The following is a 15,291-nucleotide window of genomic DNA, read 5'->3' on the forward strand; positions in this document are numbered from 1 at the left end:
ATAGGTAAACATAGGATTTCTTAAGGGTAAAGATAGTCACCAAAGCTTTTTTTCCAATTCTGAGTTTAACACAACAGTCAATCAGTTGCTCAGTACCAACATCATTCCCATGGGTTTGCATCACACCAATGCCATAGAGAGACACATGATTGGCCAAAATGTGGGAACAGGATGGAGAAAAGAGCGTAAGGAAGGATGCGAAATGCAGCAGATACTTCATTAAAGCGTGCTCAAGGGCCGCCATCCATGTGTAATGAAAGCCCTACCTTCATAACTAGCTTAGTGAATACATAATGCAGGCCTCTTGTGGGAGGAACTTAGAATAATAATTAATCTTTCCCAAAAATGCCTGCAGCTCCTGTAAGTACTGGAGTTGGGGCAGAGAATAATAGAAGAAACATTCTGGTCAGTGGGCTGGATCCCATCTTTACTGAGCAACTGTCTGAGGTATTTTACTTGCTTCACTGAGCTTCTGGAAGGGAACCATGTCAGAGATGACTTGAACCTTATCAGTGATGGTGAGCCCAGACTGTGAAGAGGCATCCAGACTAAAAATGTTGTCAGCTTAATGACTATCGATGAACAGCGTGTCAGCAGTGAGACCATTTTGTAGACAGCGTTGATTGTCATTTGACCCCAGAGGGGAATCAAACTGTCATCATATGCAAGCAAAACACAAGAGGACGGTGCCAAGTCATGGGAACCAAGACAGCATATGTGTGGAGGTTCATCTACATCTGCATAGATACTATGCAAATCACATTTAACTGCCGGGCAGAGGGGTCATCAAACCACCTTCACATATTCCAGTCTCCTATAGTGCACGGAAAGAACAAACACCTATATCTTTCCGAACAAGCTCTGATTTCCCTCATATGATCGTGGTGAACGTTTCTCCATACGTAGGTTGGTACCAACAAAATATTTTCACGTTCGGAGGAGAAAGTTGGTGACTGGAATGTCGTGAGAAGCTTCCGTCGCAATGAAAAACACCTTTCTTTTAATGATGTCCAGCCCAAATCTTGTAACATTTCTGTGACACTCTCTTCCCTATTTCACGAAAATACAAATTGTGCTGCGTTTCTTTGAACTTTTTCAATGTACTCCGTCAATCCTATCTCGTAAGGAGCCCACGCCGCACAGCAGTATTCTAAAAGAGGACGGACAAGCGTAGTGTAGGCAGTCTCCTTAGTAGATCTGTTATATTTTCAATGTGTCCTGCCAAAAAACGCAGTCTTTGGTTAGCCTTCCCCACAGCATTTTCTATGTGTTCCATCCAATTTAAGTTGTCCGTAACTGCAATTCCTAGGTATTTAGTTAAATGTATGGCCTTTAGATTTAACTGATTTATCGTGTAACCGAAGTTGAATGAATTTCTTTTAGCACTTGTGTGGATGACCTCACAATTCTCTTTATTTAGGGTCAACAGCCAATTTTTGCACCATTCAAGCCAATTTTTGCACCATTCAGATACCTTTTCTAAATCATTTTGCAATTTGTTTTGATCTTCTGAGGATTTTATTTGTTAATAAACAACAGTGTCATCTGCAAACAACCCAAGATGGCTTCTCAGATTGTCTCCCAAATCATTTATATAGATAAGGAACAGCAAAGGGCCTATAACACTACGTTGTGGAACACCAGAAATCACTCCTGTTTTACTCGATGACTTTCCATCAATTACTACAAACTGTGACCTCTCTGACAAGAAATCACAAATCCAGTCACATAACTGAGACGATATTCCACAAGCATGCAATTTCACTACAGTTATCAAAGAAATTATAGTTCCAGCACCCATGTGGAAATGGACCTCCTGGTTTGTAATCGTGAGGCTGATAAACAACATAGTGGAAGAAGGATTGTCCTGAGGAAAACTGTCCAAGATTCATAAGCTCAGTTAAGAGATGTCCCTCTTTGCTACAACAGTGCAATGCATCCACTGATCCAGGCAGACTGCAGGGCATAAAGCAGTCAGGACAAGACAGAAGACCCCATTGCTTCCATTGATGGGGTGTGACTGTCTGTTCAGAACCCATTGCCACATCAGAAATCGATGAACATAATGCCGTTGTCGGTAAAAAGACTAAAGAAGTCCGCCCCCAAGGTTGGTGGCTGAAATGTTGCTGAGCCATGAGGCATTTGTTGCCTGTGTGATCTCGAAAAAGTGAGCAATTTTCAAGATCTCATCCAGGGGAGGGTTGTCCAGTTTGATGGCTGCAGTGCATACTCCCAGATCAGGAGATAATTGGACTACCATATTTAAAATCAAAGAATCTGCAAATGAAGGTTTGCAAGCTGGGTTCACACAAGTGAAATCACAATGGAATCTCAATCCTTGCAGTTTTGCCACCCACAAGTGGTATGACTGGCCAGTTGCTTGTGGTATTGATGGAACTTGAGGACGATGTGACAGCAAGGAATCATTGCAAATAATAATTCTTCTCAAACGTGAGCATAACAGGATTTGAGAGTGAAGCCAATTTCTTTAAGAAGAAAAATGTCTCCAGGTAAGCACAAGAAAGGGAGAATGACCATTGTAGAGTGCCATTAGAAACACAAAAAGTGGCAAAATGCTGTTCCAGCTGCTGTAAATACATGACCAAAACCTCTCTGGCGTCATTAAAAGGTGGAAATGTGCATGGGTGGTTCTCTGCCTCAGGAGCGACCACTACTTGTATGGAGTGTGTATCCTGAACCTGCAGGTCATCCTTCAAATTGTGAATTTCCTGACAAAGCAACTCAGTTTGTTGTTGCTGTTGTTGAAACTGTAGTTTCAATTGCTGATGGAGGACCATCTGTTGCAGTTTCATGTGCTGCACAAATCTGGCATCCATTGGACACTGCCAACTTTTTCACCCATTGCCAATTGTATTGACTGGAATCTGTTAAGACTGGGAACGACTTGAGAACCAGTAGAGCCTGAGAGTAAAAGGCGGGTAACAACAAAAGAAATAAAAACAATGGAGACAGCACAGCACAGTAACAAGTTCAGCAAGTAAATCAAGAAAATAAAATGGAGACATAGTGAATTCAGTACCACAATAACGGTCTGTTGTGAGATCAATATAATAGCACTGAGGAATGATGACTGACTGTCGAGCTGCTGCACTGCTGGTTATAAAGGGCAGAATAGGCACTGATAGGCCGGGAAGATGGGTGTGTCCTCACAACTGTGCTTGCAGCAGCAACAGCAGTGTTTGCAGATGCAGCAGTGTCATCTAGAGGTTGTCACTGAATTCCACACCTTCCGGTAAGCCTTTAAACTCACCAGGCCATGATAACAGACTTACATTACAGGTAAGCAGCCACAGGAGGAACATTATGAGTATGGGAAAAATTTGCTAATGGCCCTTCTGCATATTAAGAAGGTGTATGGCAGAGTGTTCTGCAATATGGTATGGGAAGCCCTCAGGAACAAAGATGTGCCAAACTGCGCAATAGACTAGGTGAAAGAAATTTACCCCAAAAACATAAGATATTTTGTAAAAGAAATTTACCCCAAAAATATATCATGTTTTAAATTGGAAGAAGAGGAAACAGACTGAATAAAGCAGAAAAGGTGTTTCAAACAAGGAAGTGCACTTTCACACCCATTTCTGTAGCTTTTATGGGAAACATAAAGCACGAGGTGACATACAGGGTTGCAAAGAATAATGATAAGTTAATGACTTATGATGATGACCTACTTATTACCAAGACAAATAAGGACAATCAAGTTCAGCAGCAGTTAGATGCATGGGCAGAGTGTATGGATTATATGGCCACTCATCGACTAGCCGAAGTGTTGAGCTCTTGACAGGCACATGCAAAAGAGAAAGAAAACTTGCAAGAATTTCAAAATAAATTCTACGTCAAGTCAGAGTAATCCCACCCACCGATGTATGTGCGCTCAAACATGACCCCCCCCCCCCCTCCCTCTCCCTCTTTACACACACACACACACACACACACACACACACACACACACACGTGTGTGTGTGTGTGTGTGTGTGTGTGTGTGTGTGTGTGTGTGTGTGTGTGTGTCTACCTCTGACAAAGGCTCTGTTGGTCGAAAGCTCATTTTCTGACAGATTTTTCGTTGTGCCTATCTGTGACTCAGCATCTATGGTATATGGTGAGTAGCAACTATCCTTTTCATGAAATTGCCACATTTCAGCCTGGATTTTCCATTGTTGAAAATTTCAAGTGAGGAAGAATGGCTTCTTGACTGCTCAGGAAGAAGGAGAGGGTAGCCCAAAGTCTCATTTTCATAAAGAAACAGCTTTAAAAACTTGACAGCTTCTAATATTGTGGAAGTGTTGTGGAAATTAATGGAAGAAGTGTTGAAATCAATGAGTGAAGAAGGCAAGGAGACACATTTCTGGGAAGTGTTAAGAGCTTCATGTGGAATAAAGAGGTCCCACAGAATCTAAGTTGTGTATCTGGCTGTTACACTTGCTCCAATTTTTCAGTACAGGTAGTTCTGTGAAAGCCTGGAAATTGTCAATGTAGTCACTTTGGATGCACAGACCAAATGGATTTGACTTAATGCTCACAAATCTTTGTCTTCCGCTAACCTCACAATATATGGGTCGCTCTCTTTCTGAGATCTGAGTGACCCATCTTTCTTTTTTAACTTTAAAACCCTCTCTCCTAAAAGAAAGAATTAACAGGTCCTAAAGCTAGGACTGTCCAATGGTAACACAAAATATTTTGTATCCTGAAAATAATTACCAGCCCGCAGCTCTATCTCATAATTTTACAATTCTCTCATGTGATTTTCCTTTCGATACAATCAACTGCCTGCTCACATAAAAGTATATGATAATAGAACATATGTGTATCAAAGTGATTATTGTAACTGAAAACTGTGGTCAACAAATACATGTGAGTTATATGTCACCAGTGACCATATACTGTGATTTTTGTTCTCAGCTACTAGTCTACATTATTTTTGTGGGCAGAATTTCCTGCAGGGCTTTGTCAAGAATTGTAACATTCAGTTTCTCCAGTAATGGGAATAAATGATGCAAAATTATCTCTTCTGTACAACAGTAAAATAAATTTAATAAACCTCAAACAAAACTCACAGTCTCTCGAAGCACATCCAGAATGCCAGATATTGTAGAGTTTGGATCATCATATTCCTGTGGCTGTTCAAATATTTTACCCATTTTGCGTATAAGCCACGCTGCCAGAGACGTGAAGAGATAAAACTGTTCACCAGGGTTGGTCTTAATTGCGAAGTAGTGCCTGAAAAGCAAAACAAATCTTTTCTCAAGAGATAATACACTGAGAATACCAACTTCAAATATAACATTTATGTGTAATATTGTGTTGTTATTAATTTCGACATCACATTTCTAATCCAGTATCTTCACATAATGAAAGTAATTAATAACTATGACAATTTTGGAGGGTTGATTCAGCATTTATTATACATACTACTAGCGAACCCAGCAACGTTTCACAATTAATAAATATGTATGGAAATTGTATATACATCCTAATCTTCTTCTCCCCCTCTCTCTGTCCATCTTCTCCTCTTTGTCCAACTCCTCCTCCTGCCTCCCCCCCCCCCCCCCCCGACCTTAAGCCTTGTTTATAATTATTGCAAATTCATATTTCGCAGTACTATTCTGATCATAAGCCATACACATTATTTTTGTGTCCTCTGTGAAAACTGACACCAAGAAAGAAAACAAAATTACAAATTGTTGTGTATGAAATTTTTAAAAAATACATGTGATGAGAAAGAATGTATATAGGAGAAACAAAACTGCAAATTTTCACAACAGAGCACAGACTACGATTTTCCTTCTTATAGTAGGCTTCAACAGAAAACCAGTATACTGTTGTTTAAAAAATATGTAGCACATGTCTGTCTGAATGTCTATTACTGTATCACGTAAGAGTTTAAAGTAAATCAGAGAAGAACTTTTGAGAATTTTGTCAACAACATATCCCCTTCACATATTTCATATATATTCATATATTTCAAAACTACATGGCCTATGTCTGTCGAAATGCTCATGAGAGCATCATGTAAAAATTGTAAGTACATCGATCAATACCTTTTCATGATTTTTGCTAATAATGATGCCCCTTTACATAATGTATATCTAAACTTACGTACCACATACATTAAAAATGTGTAGCCTATGTTTGCTCGAATGTTTGTTAGAGTATTATGTAAATATTTGAAGTAAATTGACAAAGAACTTTTCGAATTCCTGCCAACAACTTTGCCCCTTTAGTACATACATACTTATATACCAAGTATGTTAAAAATATGTGTAGCCTATGATCGTCCACACATTTATTATAGTATCAGGTGCAAGATTTTTGGTAGCATCCTTAAACTACAAGCTGTCTTCATTTATAAACATAGCTTTTTATATGTCCACACTATAGCATAAATGCAAAAGTAACTCCATCTGTTACCTTTTCACAACTAAACTGCTGAACTGATTTTGAGAAAATTTGCTATGGAGATAGCTTCGGTGCTGAGGAAGAAGACAGGCAACTTCAGAAAGTGTGTAGCACAACATATTTATTGATTCGGAGAATATAACATGAAATATGCACCAATAATTACTCTTTCTAAAACCTATTTACTCTTTTACTTTTGAACTTTATTACATTTGTGAAAATGCTTTATAGTTTGATATATTCTACATAATATGACTCCATGTAAGGCACACAATGTTTATACAATCCTCTATGTGTTTAATCCATACTGCCATATTAAAATCAGCCACAAACTCATCACATTTTAACTGCTGAGCATCATGTGTCTCTTCCAGCTTCTAAGACACATGAAGACTCACAATGACGGCATCATTTGTATGACAAACAGAGAGTCGTACCCTTACAAGCGGAATGTTGGAGGCTTTTGGGGAGGCTGCATTTGAGTATGCTCTATTAACTGAGTATGTTAATCACAAATGAATCATCACAAGGGGATGAATAAAAAATGTACACACCATAAAATGTTAAAATAGAAGGGAGAAACGATTTGCAAGTATTGCTCTAGTGGCAAAACTCACATCCTAAAAACTCTACTCCCACATAAATGTAACAAATTGAGGTATTTAAATATAATTAGAAAATATAATGTATGCTTTTAGATGTGGCATATATCAAAATAATAGAAACACATTTTTTATGTAACTACATACTGGCACTGCATACATTTTTTATACATACATCTCTACAAAAATACATACACAGTCATCTAGTAAAATTAGTAACTTTCTTACTCCCACTCACTCACCGTAACAAAACTGATAATACGTAAGTGAAGCAGCGCACGGCAGCAGGTGCAATTATGTGTATACCGTACAAATTAAAAAAATTGTAGCCTATGTCTGTCTGAAGGTATATTAGAGTATCATGTAAACATATGAAGTAAATCTGGCAAGAACTTTCTGAGACTTTGCTGAAGACCTCTCCCCTTTACATATATCTACATCTAGAGCTACATACGTATTCTGCAATTCACTGTACAGTGTGTGGTAGAGAGTACACTGTACCACTACTAGTTGTATCCTTTCCTGTTCCACTAGCAGATAGGGTGAGGGAGAACGATTGTCTACATGCCTACGTATGAGCCCTAATTTCTTGCATGATATCTTTATGGTCCTTAAGCAAAATGTATGCTGGTGGCAGCATTTGGAGGAAGTCAGCTTCGAACGCCGGTCCTCTAAATTTTATGAAGAGTGTTCCTTGAAAAGAATGTCGCCTTCACTCCAGGGATTCTCATTTAAGTTCCTGAAGCAGCCCCGTAATAGTAGCATTTTATTTGAACGTATCAGTAACAAGTCTAGAAGCCTGCTTCTGAATTGCTTCAATGTCTTCCTTTAATCTGACCTGGTGCAAATCCCAAACACTTATGCAGTACTCAAGATAGGTCACACTAGTGCCCTATATGGTCTCCTTTACAGATGAATCACACCTTCTTAAAATCCTCCCAATAAACCGAAGTAGACCATTCATCTTCCCTACCACAATCCTCACATGCTCATTCCATTTCATATCACTTTGCAACGTTATGCCCAGATACTTAAACAACATGACTCTGTCAAGGAGGACACTGCTGTATTTTTGTCTAAGTCATCCTGTATCATCCTAAAGTCACTTATCTTCAACATCTTCCTGTACACCGCAGCATCATCAGCAAACAACTGCAGACTGCTGCCCGCTGTGTCTGCCACATCATTTATATATACATAGAAAATAACGGTAGTTCCATTCCACTTCCTTGGGGGACTCCTGACAATAGACTTGTTTCTGATAAACACTCACTGTCGGGGACAATGTACTGGGTACTACACCCCAAAAAGTCTTCAAGCCACTCACATAGCTGGGAACCTATTCCATATGCTCATACCTTTGTTAATATTCTGCAATAGGTTACCAAGTCAAATGCTTTTCAGAAACCTGGAAATGTGAAATCTGCCTGTTGCCCTTCACCTACAATTTGTTGTATATCATGCATGTGAGGAAAGGGCAAGCTGAGTTTCACATGAACGATCATTTCTAAAATCGAATTGATATGTGGACTTCACCTTTTCAGTCTCTAGAAAATTTATTATATGTAAACTCATGATATGCTCTAAAATTCTGCAGCTAACTGTGTTAACAGTTCTTCACGAGACAGTGTGCCTGCAATGAATCCATAGACGTGCCAGTCTACAATAGGTATGTTAAAGTCGCCTCCAACTAATATCGCATGATCTGGGTATTTATGCACATCATCAGTAGACTTACTTTCAATCACTTTAAAACTGCTACAGTGGAATTGGATAGCCAGTAAACACATCCAACAATCAACTTAGTTTCATCTTGACCCATTATATGCCACCAGATAACTTCACTATCAAACTTAATTTCAGCCTCAATGGATACAACATTTTTGTCGACTGCAATGAACACTCTGCCTAGTAAGGTGCCTAATCCTTCCTTCTAATAAACCGTCAAAGACTCACTCTCTACTTAAAGTTTTAGCCAGCTCTCAGTCCCAAGAATAATTTGAGTGTGAGGACTTTCCTGGAGGGCAGTAAATTCAGTAACTTTGTTACGAATACTTCGACAATTTACTGAAAAAAATCTGACAGTAAAAATGACTTTCCTCTGAAGACGGTCTGATGTCCCTATCTGTGCATAGATTTGAATACCTCAAACTACCCCATAGCCTAAAAAACCTTCAAGTGCACTCTATAAGTACTCTGTATATACATACTTTTACAGGTACTGGTGCCTGTAACTTTGATGCTCCGTAACGTCGTTGGGTGACATTTCCTGACATGGGTTCCTTTTAAAAATATTATGTACTCCCTCCCCTCTAGAAGCTCTAGAAGTCTTCACTGCTTTACTCAAAATTCTTAGAAATTACTCTAATAAACATTTGGAGACATAAACGCTACATATTTTTTAATGTATGTAACACATAATTATACATAAAAAATATATAATGGATGAAAGTCGTTAGCTAATATCTCGAAAAGTTCTTGACCGATTCGTTCAATTTTTTTGCGATGCTCTTAGAAATGTTTGAGCAGGTAAAGGCTATATTTTTTTTATTTTTTTATATGTAATATATAAAGGGAAAATGGTATTAACAAATATCTCTAAGTTCTTGATATATATTTTTTAAGCAATTTGCAGGTTTTCTTTTAAAACAAACTGCGAAAAAGAAAACTTTTCATCAACATTTTCACAATCTGTTTTAACTACAGTAGCAGAGCATTTATATGATAAGACAGATGGGTTCCCTCAAATATATCCTTTGTCCTTATACATAATTTTAAACAAAAATTGTACACATAATTATGTGCTGTTTCTTTTTGTTCCTCTCAGTTGATTCAACAGAAAGTAGGAAAACAGTTTCTATGGCTTATTGGCTTATGATCAGAATACTACTGTGGAATCTGAATCATCCAAAAGTTGTAAGACTCCGATCCGCAGATTAAAACTATGCAAAATACATTCATTGAAACTACTGTCCACACAGATCCAGCAGCTGGAAAGTTCTCCCTCATATCCCACATACCAATGATATCAACCATTTTCCCATTGATTTTAAGTGAATTCAACTTCCAGTCAAGGTTTTGTTTTGAATGAGAGTAAACAACACTCAAGGTCGGAGAGAGGGTGGAAGAGGAGATGGACAGAGAGATTGGGGAAGAAGGAGATTATGATGTATATCCAGTTCCCAGACATATTTAACAATTGCAAAGCATTTCTGCATCCACTAATAATAGGCGTCGCCTGTGCCACATCTCCAGGGCAGCAAGTTCCATATTTTGCTTTACCTGCATTTTCTTATTAGTTTATACGGCTTAAATTTTGAGCATGTTGTTGTATTTAAGATGTTTAATTATGTGTTTTGTATATATTCAGGCAGTCGGTAGGGCAGTAGTTGCTCATTTGTTTGTTTTGAAGACAAGCGACTGTCTGGTTCAGCCTAGTAAACAACTCAGTCCAGCTCCAGGTTCCACCTGTGTTACATCTCCAGAACAGTAAGTTACATATTTAGCTTTTCCTGTGTTTTCTTAGCAGTACATATTGCTTAAATGTGATTCATGTTTTTGTATTTAAGAGGATTAATTTCTTGGTTTGTAAGCTTATACTCGGAGAGTTACTTGACTATCTGTAACTCAGTTGTCATTTCTTCTGAACAGCTAGCTACACAGTTCATTAAGGTATTAATATCCATTGGTGACATTTCAGGAGGGTATCAAGTTGCATATCTAGGTGTCTGTCAACTTTTATAGTTTACTTCTTCAGTAAGTCTTGCTAGGACGGGTAGGATATGTGTGTGCTGTGTGTGGATGCAGGAGGAGCTGGCTGCAGTTCACGAACAGTTAAATGTGCTTTTGGCTACAGTCAGCTGCATTCGGGCTGCTGCCTTGGGATATAGCAGTGGCAGAGAACGTGGTGTGTCACATGGGACACCTGGGGTGTATTTTTCACCCACTGGCTCTGCTGGGGAGGCATCTTCTAGTGTACCCAACACTGCGCATCTGTCATCAAGTGGGGTGATTGGCAGGATGTAATGTGTTATTTTCACTTGAGGCGGAGAGCGAATGTGGAGGCTTGGTGTCTGGCCTTGCCTGTTAACCCTATGGGTAAGTGGGTGACCATTCCTTTCACAGGGACTGAGCAGGCACACATTGAAAGGGGCTTGGTAGTTATCAGGAGCTCCAACATTAGGCATGTCACACAGCCCCTTAGGAAGACAGCATTTGGGGCTGGAAAGAAAGCCAATATGTGCTCGGTATGTCTGCCGAGGCCATTATCCGAGCTGTGGAGGTGGGCTTGCCTGCAGCTATTTGGCACCAATGACACAAGTCACATGGGTTCAGAGGCCATCATTGGTTCATACTGGCAGCCGGTGGAGTTGGTAAAGGCTATTGGCCTGTTGTGCAGGCTGCAAGCAGAGCTTGCTGTTTGCATCATTGTTTCCAGTGTTGATGAGGTCCTTTGGTTTGGAGATGAATGAAGGGTCTCAACCAAAGGCTTCAACGACTCTGTGACGGTCTTGGGTGCAGATTTCAAGACCATCATCACCAGGTGGGAAATTGTAGGGCACCCCTTGATACGTTAGGGATGCGCTACACAGAGGAAGCAGCTACTCTGTTGGATAAGGATAAATGTCCCAGTTTAAGGTAAGGGTTCATATACTGGAAATTAACGAGTCAAAATAGAGGAGATGTGAGCGAAGATGAACAAGTGCCCATAGCTCTTAAGGCAGGCATTTTAGAGCCCATGTTTATTACCCATTTTTGCTTGTTCTGTTCCATACTAGCATCTATGAAAGTTTCATACACCACATTCTTAGCAACAACAATACTGTTACATGTATTCCATTGTCAGAGGTATGATTTTCACTTGTAACTTTCAACCCATTCATTTCTGAACCAGGGACCTTAACCTCAAATTGATATATTTATCTATCACCACCAACCTTGAAAGTCTGTAACATCATAATAGAATCCTCCTGTATATACAAACATTTACTGGCACTGGCACCTATAACTTTGACGATCTATAGCATCACTGGATGTCGTTTCCAGGCCTGGTTTCCCATTCAAAATCCTATGTGCTCACTCCCCTTCTACAAGTGCGCGTGCGCACACACACACACACACACACACACACACACACACACACACACACAAGCATGCACTAGTGGGCACTCACGTAGACTGCAAGCATACTTTTTTTGTAATCAATTTTTTATGTTCTTCACAAATTGCACCTTCTAAGCTTTTCACACCAATTAAAGCCACATACGCATGGTGTACTTCTGACCAAAAAGCGATTCTGTTAGCTGCAGTTGCAAGTTTTTGTTAATAAAGGCATTTGCATTCTTGTGGAGATACTTCCAACAAATATTTATTTATAGAACGCAGCACGTCATTCTCAATGGAGAGAAGTCTTCCGAAGTAAGAGTGATTTCAGGTGTGCCGCAGGGGAGTGTCATAGGACCGTTGCTATTCACAATATACATAAATGACCTGGTGGATGACATCGGAAGTTCACTGAGGCTTTTTGCAGATGATGCTGTGGTGTATCGAGAGATTGCAACAATGGAAAATTGAACTGAAATGCAGGAGGATCTGCAGCGAATTGACGCATGGTGCACGGAATGGCAATTGAATCTCAATGTAGCGAAGTGTAATGTGATGCGAATACATAGAAAGATAGGTCCCTTATCATTTAGCTACAAAATAGCAGGTCAGCAACTGGAAGCAGTTAATTCCATAAATTATCTGGGAGTACGCATTAGGAGTGATTTAAAATGGAATGATCATATAAAGTTGATCGTCGGTAAAGCAGATGCCAGACTGAGATTCATTGGAAGAATCCTAAGGAAATGCAATCCGACAACAAAGGAAGTAGGTTACAGTACGCTTGTTCGCCCAATGCTTGAATACTGCTCAGCAGTGTGGGATCCGCACCAGGTAGGGTTGATAGAAGAGATAGAGAAGATCCAACGGAGAGCAGCGCGCTTCGTTACAGGATCATTTAGTAATTGCGAAAGCGTTACGGAGATGATAGATAAACTCCAGTGGAAGACTCTGCAGGAGAGACGCTCAGTAGCTCGGTACGGGCTTTTGTTGAAGTTTCGAGAACATACCTTCACCGAAGAGTCAAGCAGTATATTGCTCCCTCCTACGTATATCTCGCGAAGAGACCATGAGGATAAAATCAGAGAGATTAGAGCCCACACAGAAGCATACCGACAATCCTTCTTTCCACGTACAATACGAGACTGGAATAGAAGGGAGAACCGATAGAGGTACTCAGGGTACCCTCCGCCACACACCGTCAGGTGGCTTGCGGAGTACGGATGTAGATGTAGATGTAGATATAGCTAACCGAGAAGTGAGCAGGGTGTCTACGTGGACAAGAAAAAAAAATTCCCATATTTTTTCCGGATTTCCCGGTTAAAAACACAATTTCTCCCGGATGAAATTACATATAAAGCAGGTGAAAATACATCTGTGTTAAGCAACAGTATACTTTCTCTCGGAGCTGTAAAACCTATCAGTTCTTTGAATAGTGAAGGTCTTATACTGGCTGAGGACATCCCAGCACTTTAGGAAACAGGAAAAACAATGTGTTTGGAAAGATGTTTGATGTGAGAGAATATGGAGAGAGTTTATTTTCGTATTGCAAAAGTATATACACAAATTCTTCAAGTTACAGCACGGTAGCTTCTGAAACCTTAAAATAGAGATTGCGTTGAGCGATGCACTTTTGTCAGCCAGTCATAGCTCATGTCACATGATCTCGCTATCGAATGATGGCAGTTATTCAGAGCATACGTTACGAACATAGGCCGAGCTCACTTAACTCAGCAAAGTGCGTTTATACACCAGTTAACTCGTAACTAAATGTGTATGTACGAACGAGAATTGCGTAATCTATTGGAATCCACTATTATTAGTCCTACAATGATAGGAAGTCCATAGGCCTACTAACAGGCTCTAATTCGGCAATTAAAATAATGCCAAAATGACTATCAGTTGAGTAAGGCACCACATCTTCTATGAAAGGAGAACTGTTACGAAGAAGAGACTAAATGCTGTAAATGAGTGGTTATACCATTTCTATCGAGAATTGATTTTAAATTTTGTTGTACAAACAGTAAGTAAGACTTCATAATAACGGATTCCAGTACAAGATGAAATTCTCATTAGTATGCACGCACCCGGTTGCGAGTTAACGGATTTAAAAGCGCACTTTGCCCGCTGTGTTAAGGGAACGAGCGAGCAGAGGCCGTTCTTCATGACGTACGCGCCGCGGCCCATCTTTCTCCTGGGCCTCGATCAGTGCATAAGACATGTTATGTACTCAACCACTAGCAGCATCATTTTTAAGTAGCATGACCATACAAAGACGAAAGGTTAATGGGTTGAAGTAATGAAAAGTACACTATATCTTCATGAAATGCTGAACTTTCACATATAATATTGGGCATTAACAATGTTTTGCTGTTTTTTCTCGGAGGGCGTGGTTAGGCAGTGTAATGGAACTGACAAATAGACATCATTTTATTATATTATACACTAAAGTCGTGTTAAAAAAGCTTTTGCTTAAGATAATACTAAGTTAGGTATTGCGATCAATAATCGATATTGGAATTGTATGTTCTTTGTAGCTTATGACCGTGATCTTTGGTCTACAACGGGTTTTCGGCCACCTTGAGTGTTGGCCGCTGTTGAGTGTAGTTGTGTATATAGTTTTGGCAATAAATGTGTTCTTGATATAAAGAAACCGTGAAATACTGCGTCATTTTTCGATAGTCCAGTAATAATTAAAAAACCTGCACCTTTTTCTTGGACCCAGAGCAGTAAAGGAATCATCGCCTAGACAAGAAGCCACATGGACAATGCAGACTCAGCAGCATCAACGAAGGAGACATCATGCCCAGTTCTACTAAAGTACTATACAGCCATTAGCCACACAGTAACGGTGTCCTTATGGAGATAACTTTTCCTGAACAGTAGAACGGGTTCGTGACAACTGGGGGCTCTTTGCCGGGATTAAGACATTTATATGTACTGGATTGACGAAATCTGGTTTGCAGAAGTCTAATGACCACGTGGTACAAAGAAGTGCTATACATGGAAGTCAAGGGAGACGAAACGAAACAGTAAAGTGGACTGACCACATGAGTGAGGACCCAGACTGAAAAGACAGGTACATTTGTATAGTGCTGTTTATTCCTTTTATTATTTTGTGTGTGAAATTTCACGAAAATGAGCATTGTGAAAAAGGAAAGTGGTGCTGAAT

The 15,291-nt window shown here is 39.7% G+C and overlaps 1 protein-coding gene across 3 annotated transcripts in view; it reads right to left on the reverse strand.

The window, feature by feature from the left end:
* The window catches only part of LOC126278547 (intraflagellar transport protein 57 homolog), a 163,614-nt gene that overhangs the window by 95,669 nt on the left and 52,654 nt on the right, over nucleotides 1-15,291 (reverse strand). For all 3 annotated transcript variants that reach the window (XM_049978729.1, XM_049978727.1, XM_049978728.1), the window contains exon 3: nucleotides 5,073-5,235. In XM_049978729.1, the coding sequence (XP_049834686.1) occupies nucleotides 5,073-5,235 (163 nt within the window). The remainder of the gene's footprint in view (nucleotides 1-5,072; nucleotides 5,236-15,291) is intronic.

Source organism: Schistocerca gregaria, chromosome 6 (genome assembly GCF_023897955.1).
Source record: "Schistocerca gregaria isolate iqSchGreg1 chromosome 6, iqSchGreg1.2, whole genome shotgun sequence".
NCBI lineage: Eukaryota > Metazoa > Arthropoda > Insecta > Orthoptera > Acrididae > Schistocerca > Schistocerca gregaria.